The 14,117-nt window shown below is 28.3% G+C and overlaps 1 protein-coding gene across 4 annotated transcripts; it reads left to right on the top strand.

The window, feature by feature from the left end:
• Positions 1 to 6,726: 6,726 nt before the first annotated feature.
• On the top strand, positions 6,727 to 8,846 carry ZIP9 (ZIP metal ion transporter family). 4 transcript variants are annotated; one of them, XM_079029676.1, is made up of 4 exons: positions 6,727 to 6,944; positions 7,033 to 7,090; positions 7,540 to 8,187; positions 8,277 to 8,846. In XM_079029676.1, exons 3-4 carry the CDS (start codon positions 7,570 to 7,572, stop codon positions 8,730 to 8,732), a joined length of 1,074 nt encoding a protein of 357 aa, XP_078885802.1. In that variant the 5' UTR covers positions 6,727 to 6,944; positions 7,033 to 7,090; positions 7,540 to 7,569; the 3' UTR covers positions 8,733 to 8,846. The 4 variants fall into 4 exon arrangements, with proteins under 4 accessions (XP_078885802.1, XP_078885800.1, XP_078885803.1 ...); XM_079029674.1 differs by having other exon boundaries at positions 7,439 to 8,187; XM_079029677.1 differs by lacking the exon at positions 6,727 to 6,944 and having other exon boundaries at positions 6,951 to 7,090.
• Positions 8,847 to 14,117: the final 5,271 nt, after the last annotated feature.

The raw sequence follows: 14,117 nt of genomic DNA, 5'->3' as shown, positions 1-14,117 counted from the left end.
GTTTTTACGCCATACATTTATTGTGCACGACTGACTTTTATATTTTAAAATCATATATAATTCATACGGAGTAGGATTTATACGAAATTTATATTTTCAGGATCGGGAAGACGTGTACATATATATATATATATATATATATATATATATATATATATATATATATATATATATGTGTGTGTGTGTGTGTGTGTGTGTGTGGCACACTTATTTTTACGATTTACGGACAATTCGGCTGTTTTTCCTATTTTATTATATTATAATAATCATGAAACACATAATTTTTATATAATTATTCTTTATTGCGTCAAATAGGTTATAATTGTTGACCTTAAATATTACTTTGGTTAAGATTATTTATCTTAGATAATCTTCTATAAAAAAAATTATTTTTAACGCTTATTATATCTTAATTGAGTAGCCAAAATCTGCGGATGTTACAAATTTCCTTTCCAAAAATGATTATTTTTTTCACTGAAAAGGAGGATGTTGATGTGGGCATCAATGTTAGCTAATCACGCCAAGTTAGTGCACATGTGGCTTAAGGTGGCCGGTTTAACCTGTAAAAGGGGCAAAAACAAATATTTTTTCTTGCGAGTTTGCCTAATAAACAAATCCTTGCTTTCCCATTTCCTTCCCAAATTATTAATTTTTTTATTGAAATTGAGGACGCTCATGTGGGTATCAACGTTAACTAATCACGCCTAGTCAACACACATGTGGCCTAGGATGACCGGTTTAACTCTTAAAAAGGGCAAACCTTGAAAAAAATTGCGAGTTTGCGGCATAATTGCATAAACGAGTCAAAATTTCGTCAAATGGTGAAAACATAAATTTCTGACAAACTTAAGACTTATATGACATTATCCCTTACATATAAGATAATTTACTTAATTTGTTCTTTAAAACATATATAACTTTCATTTGTTCATTTAAAACAAAAGGAATACATCCACCACACTATGGCCAAGCCGTTGATGTTTATACCGTGCATTGAATCTTCTTGCGGTGGACAACTTAGGCAGTAAAAAGAAAATGACGTGGCGCTTAGATGGCCGAGTGGAATGCGGTGTAGGTGTTTCTATTGGTCTTGCTTATATAATTAACTAGGCGAATGTCCGCGCGTTGCACAGAATAAAATTAAAACTTTTGATAATCTTATGTTATTGAAAATATTTATATCATTTATATTAACTATAAAATAATAATTATTACATTTAGTTTATATAAAATTATAATTATTTTGAACAATAGATAAAACAACGCTTATTAAAATCTAATCATTTAATGGTTTCTACTTATATTTTACGTACAACATAAGTTATATTTGTCAACTATTTTAACTTACTAATGTTATGATTTATTAATTTTTTTTAAAAAAAATTGACGGTGTTTTTAATTTCATCATGATGATTATTTAAATTATCAACAACTGTTTATAATCTAACATAATTTAATTTTTATTTTTCTATTATTTTTACCTATTATTATTAGACAAAATTGCAAAAATGGTCCCTGTGATATGCATTTTTTTGGGGTTTTAGTCCAAACCTCGACTTTTTTGGATTGGTGGTCATTTTGAGCTAGTTTCATTGCGGATTTGGTCCCTCAATAAACTGAAATGACTATAATACCCTTGGGGTATTTATTTTTCATTTTTCTTTGATTTTTTAAATATAATATCTATTTATTTATTTTAATAATTATTTTAATAATAAAAAATGGCCCACTTCTCTCTCTCTCTCTCTCTCTCTCTCTCTCTCTCTCTCGTGCATACCTCACCGGACCAACCTTCCCCTTCCTTCTTCTTCACTTACAACCAAGAACCACTGTTGCTGGCTACCGGAGCAGCTCCCTCCGCCACTCCATGCTGCCATGGTAAAAACCCACCACCACCGTGTTTATTTTGTCGAGTACAGCAGCCCCAAACATCCCCGACCCTTACTCCTTCCTCCCATCGTCTCTCACGAGTCGACCTCGCCAGAAGAAATAAAGAGAAGCAGCGGGAGTCGCCAAAGCGAGCACCACCGGCTGCCACCGTCGTTCTCAGCCCACTCTGCCCTCCCCTGTCGTGACCCACTGTTTCAACCGCCTTCCTTATTTCCACCGAGGTAAATCACAGTAGCTGCCACCTCCTTCATTTGTGTCGGTTCTTAGTTCTTTCACAAGCTCCACCATTTGACACTTGTTGGAATCACTACCAAGATTTTCCAATAAACAACATTATATACAAAAGCAACTTCAAAAACCAACAAATTAAAGTCCATCCAATGTACCTGGAACGAAATCGGGGATGAGAGGGCCAAATCGGAGACCAAATATACAGATGTAGGTATACACAAAAACATACAGATGTAGGTACACCAAGAAATTAAAACCTAGAAATTGATAGAGAGGCATCTGGCCCCATCTTCTCTACATCACCATCGAGTTCACACCACACCTCCATTACAGACACCATCTTCTTCTCTACTATTCACCGAGATCCCCACACCACACCTGTTTCGTTCATTTGTTGATTTACAAACCGGATATTGATTCATCATCCAAATCAAATACCTTGTAATAACCTACTTACACTGCTCGATGTATCAGACTCAATCTGTTGAAACAAGGTATGTTAAAAGAAAAATAGAAATGGACGAAGGTGGAAGAGGGAAGAAGGAAGAAGATGAAAGAAGGAAGAAGACGGTGGTTATGGGAATTGGGTGTATTTCTTTTTCTGGAGAGAGAGAGAGAGAGAGAGAGAGAGAAGTGGGCCATTTTTTATTATTAAAATAATTATTAAAATAAATAAATAGATATTATATTTAAAAAAATCAAAGAAAAATGAAAAATAAATACCACAAGGGTATTACAGTCATTTCAGTTTACTGAGGGACCAAATCCGCAACGAAACTAGCTCAAAAGGACCACCAATCCAAAAAAGTCAAGGTTTGGACTAAAACCCCAAAAAAATGCATACCACAGGGACCATTTTTGCAATTTTGTCTTATTATTATTATAAATTGATTTAAAAACATCTGAATTGAATTTTAGTTATTATAAAATATAGTTTTCAGACATCTTTTATTTAATTTGATTCATCAATTTAGGTTCTTTTATATTTGTTATATTTAATGTTTTCCTTTTAACTATGTTAAAAAATATATATTGAATTTTTTTTAAACATTATTTGATATTTTACTTTAGGTTTTCAATTTTACACTAAATTTTTAAGCTTATTTGATATATTAATGTAGCTTATTTATTTAACTATATATTAAAGTTAACAATCTAAGGCCCTGTTTGATATGCATCTGACCGAGTCAGGTCAGACATTTTTGGCTGACTCGGTCAGACGAAAGGTGTTTGATAGACAAAATCTTGACGTCTGACTCAGAAAGCAAGGTCTGACCGAGAAAGAAGTTGGGAGATGGCTGACCCAGAAAGAAAGTGAGGGTTTCCAATAGTACCCTTGGCTTGGTTAAAAATTCATAGCTAATGAAGGTTGCGGGATTAGAACTTAGGTCTCCCTTGTAAAAGGGATAGTGTTTACCAGCAAGCTGAATGAGCTTTTGTTTTTTATTTCTAAAATAATATATTTAATGTCTATTATGCTGGAAGTTTTTTATACATTATTATTATTATTATTATTATTGTTGTTGTTGTTGTTGTTGTTGTTGTTGTTGTTGTTGTTATCTTCATATTGCATAGAAACGTGTAGAACATCGGGGTAAAATGATCATTTTGCACCAGTCAGCACATTCAGTCAGATTTTCAATCAAACAGCATGATTTCTTACTCAGTTAGAATTTCTTACTGAGACAGACCTTTCTCGGTCAGCACTTTCTCGATCAGCAACTATCAAACGGGGCCTAAGTATATCATATTGATAAGTCACAAATTCTTCTATTTATGATAATGTTTACAACTAAAAGCATATGTAAGTTAATAAATTAAGTATATTGTATGGAAATATGAAAAGTTTGGAGTTTCAAATGAATGTGGTGAAAGAAAAAATATTTCATTTATAATATAGTATGATATGATATGATAATTAAACTACTTTAGAAAAACGGCAAAACTGTCATCTTTAATCTCGGGATATTAAAACAATTAGATAATATAACTAATAACTAAGCTATTTTAGCAAACAAGTCTTCTGATGGATTTACATTTCTAATAATTCTTGCATTAAACTTATCTTTTTTGCATTACAATTTATCTTTCTTGATAAGGTTGTTCGGTATAGGTTTAATAACGTCATTGATGTGGTGGTATAGTGACCATTTTCTAGCTAAAATCGGGATGGTGTGGAAGATGATGTGCTATATGATATGACACAAATTTGTTGTAAAAGAGGTGATACATACCCACTTATATAAATTCTTTATTAAGCATGATTTATTGTTACACATCATTTTTGGGTTACTAATTTTTTTTTTGTTTATGTGTCGTAAAGTTGGTGGAATTTATTCTTGTATAAAAAGAATACAACCATTTAGGGTGTGTTTGAGATTTATTTTTCACCTTAAAAGTCCTTTTGTAAAAAGGATTTTTTTTATAAAATGAGATCTTTAAAATGTGTTTGGTTTGACTTTTATGACTTTTAAGAGTTAAAAACTAAAAGTTAGGAAAAAATAGGATTTTATGATTTTTGAAGAAGTTACTTTTTATTCGTGACAAAACACTGATTTAAAAGAACTTTTTCTATTTTGCCAAATATTAGACTTATTTTACTTTTTTGGAAAAATTAAAAGTCCAAAAATTGTTAAAAAAGAAAGTCAATAATTGTTTCTCATCTAAAAGTCATAATTTCATAACCAAAACAAGAAATAAGTTATAATGATTTTACCAAACCATATAATAACGTTTGCAATGTATCCAAACATCTTTTAACTTATATATCAAACCATTAGCTTTATATTTGAGTTAATAATTTCATAACCAAAACAAGAAATAAGTTATAATGATTTTACCAAACCATATAATAACGTTTGCAACGTATCCAAACATCTTTTAACTTATATATCAAACAATTAGCTTTATATTTGAGTTACTCCATGAATATCACTACAAATAACTCAACTGGTAATGAATTTGTCGAATATTTTATTTATACTTTTCTAAAATGTAATTTATTTGAAGACGAAGAAAATGTTACTCTATGACTTTCATTAAAAATAACTCAATTGATGATGAATTTGTCAAATATTTTATTTATTCTTTTTAAAAATATGTTATGTAGAGAACAAAGTTTTGAAAGAGACAATATAATCATATAAATTAAGGAACATGAATATAAATATGAGATGATTGCTTGCATTTCTTGACAGGTCTTAAATCACATTGAAAATAATTTAGGATGTTATTATATATATCTTTTCCACTCATATAAATTGTTAAATCGTTAGGGATACATACACTATTTCCCTGAGATACAATACAACATATAAAAATGTTCAAATAATTTACTATGATATTAACTACCCATTCGACACACATGTCACTCATTTAGCCAGGTTTATTGATTTGATGTATATGATTTTAGGAGTCGTTGAGTGTATATGATTGCAGGGGCAGAGACAATAAGGGGCTACGAGATATTTTGCCCCCCTTAATCCCTTTCAAAGTTTTGTTATAATATATATAGTTAATAAATCTATGAATAATTTGAAGCTCAGATCAGCTATCAATATTATTAAGCCCCTTCTATTTTTTTAAAGTTCTATTATTATATTAAAAAATAATAAGCCTTTGTCAATTATCATTAAAAGTAAATGAGACCCACAATCTTATTGGAAAATGTTACGCCGTCCATATCCATTTAACTTAATCGCCTATTCTGTATACCCATTTATTTTAATTCATGTTAATATTCTTTTAATCGTAGATTAATAGGTACATTTTGTTCTTAAATTTCTATTTAATTGACGATTAACCGGTATATAATTTGTAGCTTTTACTATCTACATATAAAGTTATAGATGATTTCTCTTCTTTAAAATAAAGACGATCTTAACGTAAAACGAGTAAAATACTACCTATAATCTTATAAATTTTATTTAGTTCTATTTTCTCTAAAATTGATCATAATACAATATATATGTATGTTCTAATTAGTTTTTTTAATACTAGTAGAATAACGATGAAAATTGGTGTTTATAAACGGCTATTTTATCAATTTTACAGACTCGATTATGTTATTTAGAAACAAAAAATATTTTAATATTTTGTTAAGACGTAAGCCCCTTATCCTGAAATTCTAGCTCCACGTCTGCGTAATTGGAATCGTAGATATCATATATTTGTCTTTTTTGGGTTAATATTATATGTTTTTCTTTTTCAGGTTGATGATGTATTTTATAATCGTAAACTCGTAGTTTTTTTATTGAAGTCATAAAAGCTTTCTTGTATCATGTCATACTCAACTGATTAACTCAAAAAACTTAACAAAAATCTCCAATATAAAAGCTTATTCGTTAACTTATTTATTGGACTCATCAAATTTATTTATACTATTTTATTATCTTTTATATACGTTTGGTGCTTACCATTAATTGAATATAAATACAGTGGCCCACACAAACAAATTTATTTATGTTATTTTATTATTTTTTATATAAGTTATACATTGCCCACCACAAAATTTAATAGAAAAGGCCAATGCAATAACTTGTATGTATATCTACAAATTTCTTTAAAACAATTTTTGAATAAAAAAGCTCTCATGTAGAGAGAATTTTTTCATAGTATTTTCAAAATAAAAAAAAGTTTCGAAAAGGCATTTATATTCACTTTCTTCCCAATTGTCAACTGCAAGAGAAGGAGAGAGACAACAAAGAAAGCGTGCGTCCATGATCTTCCTCAAACTCCATTAATATTATTCAATTCTCACACCAGACGCTATCTTATTTCCCCAAATTTATCATTCATAGAATACTTCCATGTCGCCGCTTCAGGCAATTCTTCCCTTTCTACTTTCTTTCATTTAATTCCAGTTGTTTCTTCAAATCTGTAACTCCTCACTGTTTTTCTTTCTTCTCTCAGGATTTCTTCCCTTTGCTTTTTCTACACATAATCAAAGAAAACGTTCCCTTTTCACCAGGTGATTTCGACAATCCATTTATCCGTTCAATAGCATATCTGCTTAGTTCCATTTGATCGATGATCATAGCTTGTCCATCTTTTGTTGATTGCTTTAAATTTCAGTTTTGTTTCGATATTATTAGACATGTTTATCTGTGGCTTAATAAACCACCTCATGATCGAGAAGTTATTTATCTGAACATCTTTTACATATTTATCTGAACATCTTTTGTTTATTGGTGAAAATGAGCAATTACATTTCCAGAATTTGACAAAGATATTACGATTTTGTCAATGAGATTTTTTTGGCGTTATTATTGTAATAACGACAATTAGTTTTCAATGAAAATGAATTTATTTTGAACAGTTTGAGGGAATTCTTCAATTCTGTCAGTCAGCAACTACTTCATGATAGCTTCCTGTTCCAAGTACCAAAATTGATACTTTCTTCCTTTTGGATCAAAAAAGGGATTCCTTTCAAGCAATCTTTCAATATCAATGTCAACCAGTAGTTGCAGTGGGTCGCCGGAATTAGAAGCATGCCGGGATGAGAAAACTGCTCTGATTCTCAAAATCGTGGCCATTGCTTCCATCTTTCTCGCCGGAACCCTAGGGTCCGCCGTTCCACTAGTTGGCAAGAACTGGCGACTTCTCAAAACGGACTCCAGTTTCTTCTTTGCCATTAAAGCCTTTGCAGCTGGTGTCATCCTTGCTACAGGATTCGTCCACATGCTACCAGATGCCATGTCAGCATTATCTAACCCTTGTCTCCCTGAAATCCCTTGGTCAACTTTCCCTTTTGCTGGTTTCATTGCAATGATGGCTGCTTTGACCACACTGCTTGCTGACTTCATAACCACTCAATATTATGAGAGCAAACACAAGAATAAGCAGATTAAAACTAGTAAAATTGAGCCTGATGACTTGGCTTTTGCATCCGTGGTGGTTCCGTTGGTGGTGAAAGATGACGGTGCTGACGAGGATGGGGGTGGGATTCAAATCGCGAGTGTGGATGGTCAATATGGTCAAATGCACGACCACTCGGAGAGCCACTCACACTCTCATGGTTTTGGTGATGATACCGACAGCGTTGCAAGACATGTTGTCGTTTCTCAGGTAATACTTGTACCAATATCGGTATCGGTATCGGTATCAGTATCAGTATCAGTGTACCTGTACCTGTTAATAACTTAACTTTTACACAGGTACTGGAACTTGGAATAGTGTCACATTCGATCATCATTGGTCTATCGCTAGGAGTTTCACAAAGTCCATGTACGATTAGACCATTGCTCGGGGCACTATCTTTTCATCAGTTTTTTGAAGGGTTTGCATTGTCTGGTTGCATCTCAGAGGCAAGATTCGGGATGCTTCGATCCACAGTGATGGCGTTTTTTTTTGCGATAACGACACCTTTAAGTGTCGGGATAGGGATAGGGATCTCTTCATTTTATAATCCTAATAGCCCTAAAGCTCTGGTTATTGAAGGTATTTTGGACTCTATTTCTGCTGGGATTTTAGTTTATATGGCTTTAGTGGATTTGATTGCTGCTGAGTTTTTGAGCAAGAGGATGGGAAGCAAATTAGGGGATCAAATGGTGTCTTTTATTGCGCTTTTTCTTGGGGCTGGATTAATGGCTTCTCTTGCAACTTGGACTTAAGAGAAGATATGGCCTGCCCTTTTCTGTAATTAATATTTAATTTCATCTCATCTATTGATTATTGTCCAATGAATTGCTATAAGTTATAATAGATGTAACAAAGATTTCATCTTACTTGATTTGGTCCTTTTTTTCTATAGAATATGGAGGGGTTAACATGAATCGACTTGATTTGGTTGATTTTTTTTTTCTTTTTCCCCTCCAAAAAATTGTTTTTAACTTATTCACTTTATAGGTTAAACCGATATCTGTTTCTTTCACGTAAAACAATAAAAATAGCAAAATAATATATAGACAAAATCCAAGAAAGCGTAAAAGATATTTATTTAATTAGGCAATATATAATAGCAAAATGTTCTAGAGATTTAAGTTTTAACAATACAAGTAATTGGAATATAATGACAACTGAATTATTTATATATGTTATAAAAGCAACATCGTATTCAGAAATTATTTTGTTTGTCTTTGAATGACAACTAAATTACTTGTTTATCTTATAAAAGCGATATCCTATTAAGAAATGATTTTGTTTGGCTTTGAAACGAAAACAATAATAACCTAAATTATTTGTATAATAACCTACACTAAAATCAAAATGGCACATAGTTAACATGTGACACGACCATATCATTTGGACACTCTACGGGATATTATTTATGCATGTATCATAATGCATAACACGGTGATTGAAAATAAATGACGAAATATTACGGAGTATTTGACTACGGAACCTAGACACATGCAATTTCAACTAGAGACAACGAAATACTTACAAAGTCGTTGATATTCAAGACTAACGAAAACACAGACAACTTCGAAAAGACTTGGCAGATCATATATACGATGGTAACGAAGATGAATAATTTAGGAAAAAAATGTAATTTAAGATTTATTAAAATTTTATTTTTAGTTTTTTAAATGTTATTTTTAATTTATGATTTAATTAAATTACATGTGTTATTAATATATGTTTTTAAATATTATGACATAAATAAAAAACAAAAAAATAACATATTGGAAAAATAGAAGTTAAAAAACAAATAATGGGTGTTATCACATGTTATTTGGTGTTGTCAATTTTCATATTTGGTGTTATAACACCAATGTCTAAGTAGAATGATGAAGTGACACATTTTGAACATAATAACATATTGCCCACACCTAATAGTTTTATAATGAATATTTTAGTTTCTTAGAAAAAACCTCCAAATTTCTTAAAAAAAACCTATAATCAAATCACTCACATCACATCTTTAATTATTTTTTAATTATTATATTTCTTTTTTGTTTTAGCTTCTTTTATGAACTTGTTTATAACTATTATTTTTCTTTTATTTTTATTAAATTAAATAATTAGGTCATTTTTATTTTAATATATTTTATTATTAATTTTTTATTTAAATTATTTTTCTGATTAATTTATTTGTTTTTCTAATTTTTTTCTCTTTCATTTAAATTTTATTCACATTCTGTTCCGGATTGTAATCCCTAATAAAAAATATAGCTCCATGAGCAAAAAAGATTTTTTACAATTAGTTTTTTTTTTGGATTGTTTTTTTATTTTTATTTTCTATATTATGTTTTAGATTTTATATACGCTAATTCGAAATTAAATTTTTAAAAACACGGATTATCGAAAATTATACATGATTATACTATAAATTCATATCTCACGCAAAAATCCAATAAAAACCGGTTCTTATTTAACCAAAATCAAATAGCCTACCAACCGTAGCGACTATTTTTTACAAAAAAACGGATCATCTGAATACATAATTATTTTTTATTATGTTTATTTTTTGTAATTTTTTTACGACTTAAGAGTATTTTTAACTTTTTGATGATTTGTTCGTATCCTAAAAAAATAATGCAACAAAATATGTTTTGTTGGTTTTATTTTTTTGCGCCTATGGAATATTTTTAACTTTTTGACGTTTTGTTCGTTTCGTAAAAAAATAATGCAAAAAATATTTCTTGTTCACTTTATTTTTTACAGACTTAAGAGTATTTTTAATTTTTTTGATATTTTGTTTGTTTCATAAAACTAAATAAGAATGCAAAAATCTTTTTTCAGTCTTGATGTTCACTAACTATCGGAAAATTATATATATATATATATATATATATATATATATATATATATATATATATATCATACATACTTATAAAGCTAGCATTTTTTCTTGAATCTCATGCATTTGAAACCTCCATTGTTTTTTCATTTCACCACATTCATTTGAAACTCCCATAACTTTTCAATTTCTTTATAATAATAATAATTATTATAATTTGGTAATTAGGTTAAATAAATATCAAACCTAAAGTGTAATCACATATAAACTAAATTTCAATATTAAAATAATATCTTTACTTCTACTTATAAAATTATGTTTTTTTATTAAAATAATATATTTACTTCTACTTATAAATAATGCATTTTTCCTTTCACCACATTCATTTGAAACTCACATGCATTTTTCCTTTCCCCACATTCATTTGAAACTTCCTTGACTTTTCAATTTTTTTTCTAATAATAAATATAAGTTGGTTAATAAGGTTAAATAAATATCAAACGTAAAGTGTAATCATATATAAATTAAATTTCAATATTAAAATAATATATTTACTTCTACTTATAAAGTTATTTTTTTTTAACTTTTAACATATTATAGTTAATTTATTAGTTTTAATATATTGTTAGATGTAAACCATTATCATTTTAAAGATACAATTTTGGAACAATTTGTATAATATACTTACATTATTAATTTAAATATAATATTATAGGGTCAACTTAAATATAAATTTTAGTTTAACTTAAACAACCAAAAAAATATATTTTGTAAATAGTCAAAAATGATAAATTGTAGTGTCTTTTTAATAATGATTATAAGTTGGTTATTAAGGTGAAATAAATATCAAACCTAAAGTGTAATCATAAATAAACTAAATTTTAATTTTAAAATAATATCTTTACTTATACTTATAAACTTATGTCTTTAAGTTTTAACATATTATACTTAATTTAATATATTTAAAATGTTGTTATAGGTAAACCATTATCAGTTTAAAGCTACAACTTTTGAACAGTTTGAACAAAATACTTAAATTGTTAATTTAAAAATAACATTACATTGTCAACTTAAATATAATTTCAGTTCCACTTAAAAAACTAAAGAATATTTTGTAAATAGTTAAAAGTGATAAATTGTAGTGATAAATGCAGAAACTAAATTGTAATATAAATATAACAAAAATATTTCCTAAAGATATTTTTATAACAATTACGAGTTTTCAAATAAGTAGCTTAAAATAACTTACAATAACAATACTTAAAAATAATTTTATATAAATGATTATATTGTTACTTTTAAAAACAAAAAACAATGTTTGATGTCTTAAATAATTATTATGATAGAAATTAAAACATTAAGCAAATAATTTTTTAAAAATTAATTAACAATAACAATAATTATAAATAACATTAAACCATATATTATATTTAATTTTATTCATGTGAAACTCGTTGGTAGAATTTATTCAAACGATTGACATTATGAAGTTATAATAGATGTATATTGTCACACCCCCAAACCAAGGATGACAGAAAAGTCTGAGGGTGGAGGACTTCATGTATAGTATCACAACAACGAGTATAATAGTGCTCAAAGTAAAAACAACCAACATAAATATAATTGAAAAAGTTACGCCATAATATCAGCGAGTTACTCATGAATAAATTTAAATATAATATATGGTTTAATGTTATTTATAGTTGTTATTAATAATTATTTTTTAAAATTTATTTGCTTAATGTTTTAATTTCTATCATCATAACTTGTTAAAATATCAAACAATGTTTTTTTATTTTAAAGGTAACAATGTAATTATTTATATAGATTTATTTTTAACTATTTTTATTGTAAATTATTTGAAGCTACTTATTTGAAAAATTTTCATTATTATAAAAATATCTTTAGAAATATTTTAGTTAAATTGATATTACAATTTAGTTTTTGCATTTATCACTACAATTTATCACTTTTAACTATTTACAAAATATTCTTTGATTTTTTAAGTGGATCTGAAATTTATATTTAAGTTGACACTGTAATTTTATATTTAAATTAACAATTTAAGTATTTTGTTCAAACTGTTCAAAAGTTGTAGCTTTAAACTGATAATGGTTTACATATAACAACATTTTAAATATATTAAATTAATTTCGACGAAATTTATATTTTCGGGATCGGGATGACGTATACTTCCTAAATATATAATAATATATATGTTTCGACGCACTTATTTTATGATTTACGAACGATTCGACTGATTTTTCTTATTTTATTATATTATAATAATCATGAAACATATAATATTCAAATAATTATTCTTTATTACGTCAAATAGGCTATAATTGTTAACCCAAACTATTACTTTGGTTAAGATTATTTATCCTAGATAATCTTCTATAAAAAAATCATTTTTAACGATTATTATTTCTTAATTGACTAGACCGAATCTGCGGGTGTTACACGATCTGTCACATATCCATGAGGTATAATAGTAGATTTACTTGTTAAAGTTGATAAATTCATTTTCCAACCGACTTTGTTGTACTTGATATGGAAGAAGACGGAGATATTCCCATCATTCTTAGGAGGTCATTCCTTAGTACCGCACGAGCCCCCGTCGATATTCACAACTTTAAATTAACATCGCGAGTGAGGTCCAAAGAAATCACTTTAGAGTCGATCAAACAAAGTCTTTTGGTTCTAATCAAAGATTCTAAGTTTTAGATTTGGAGATAAAGTATCAAAAGTTTAATATCGTTTGAATTACGGTTCACTATTGAGATAGATTGGAATTATCGGATCACTGAGGGTACTGATGATGATTAAAATACTACCCTTGGTTAAGCTTTGGAAGGTAAAAGTTTGCTTTTGTTATAGTCGTTCATTTTTTAAAAGATATAGCACTTGTAGTTGCTGTTGCTGCAACTTTATCTTACTGTTGTTGCTACAAATCTCTTTCAAACTTCATTGCTATTATTGGTGGAACCCCATAGTACATTGCTAATATCAGTTTGAAATCACTCTAATTGATTTTTAAATTGTGTAAAATGACGTCTTTTCGTGTGCTTTTAAAAGAATATAAATTCTTCTACTTATAAAGTTACGTTTTTAGCGTTTAACATAGTATACTTAATTTATTAGGTCTAATATGTTGTTGTATGTAAACCATTATCATTTCAATGCTACAACTTTTGAACAATTTGTATAAAATACTTAAATTGTTAATTTAAATATAACCTTACAGGATCAACTTAAATATAAATTTTAGTTCAACTTAAACACCTAAAGAATATTTTGTAAATAGTTAAAA

This window comes from Lactuca serriola, chromosome 3, assembly GCF_051521515.1.
Source record: "Lactuca serriola cultivar US96UC23 chromosome 3, Lser_US96UC23_V15, whole genome shotgun sequence".
Classification (NCBI taxonomy): Eukaryota; Viridiplantae; Streptophyta; class Magnoliopsida; order Asterales; family Asteraceae; genus Lactuca; species Lactuca serriola.
Note: the sequence above shows the minus strand (reverse complement) of the source record. Positions and strands in the feature narration are given on the sequence as shown.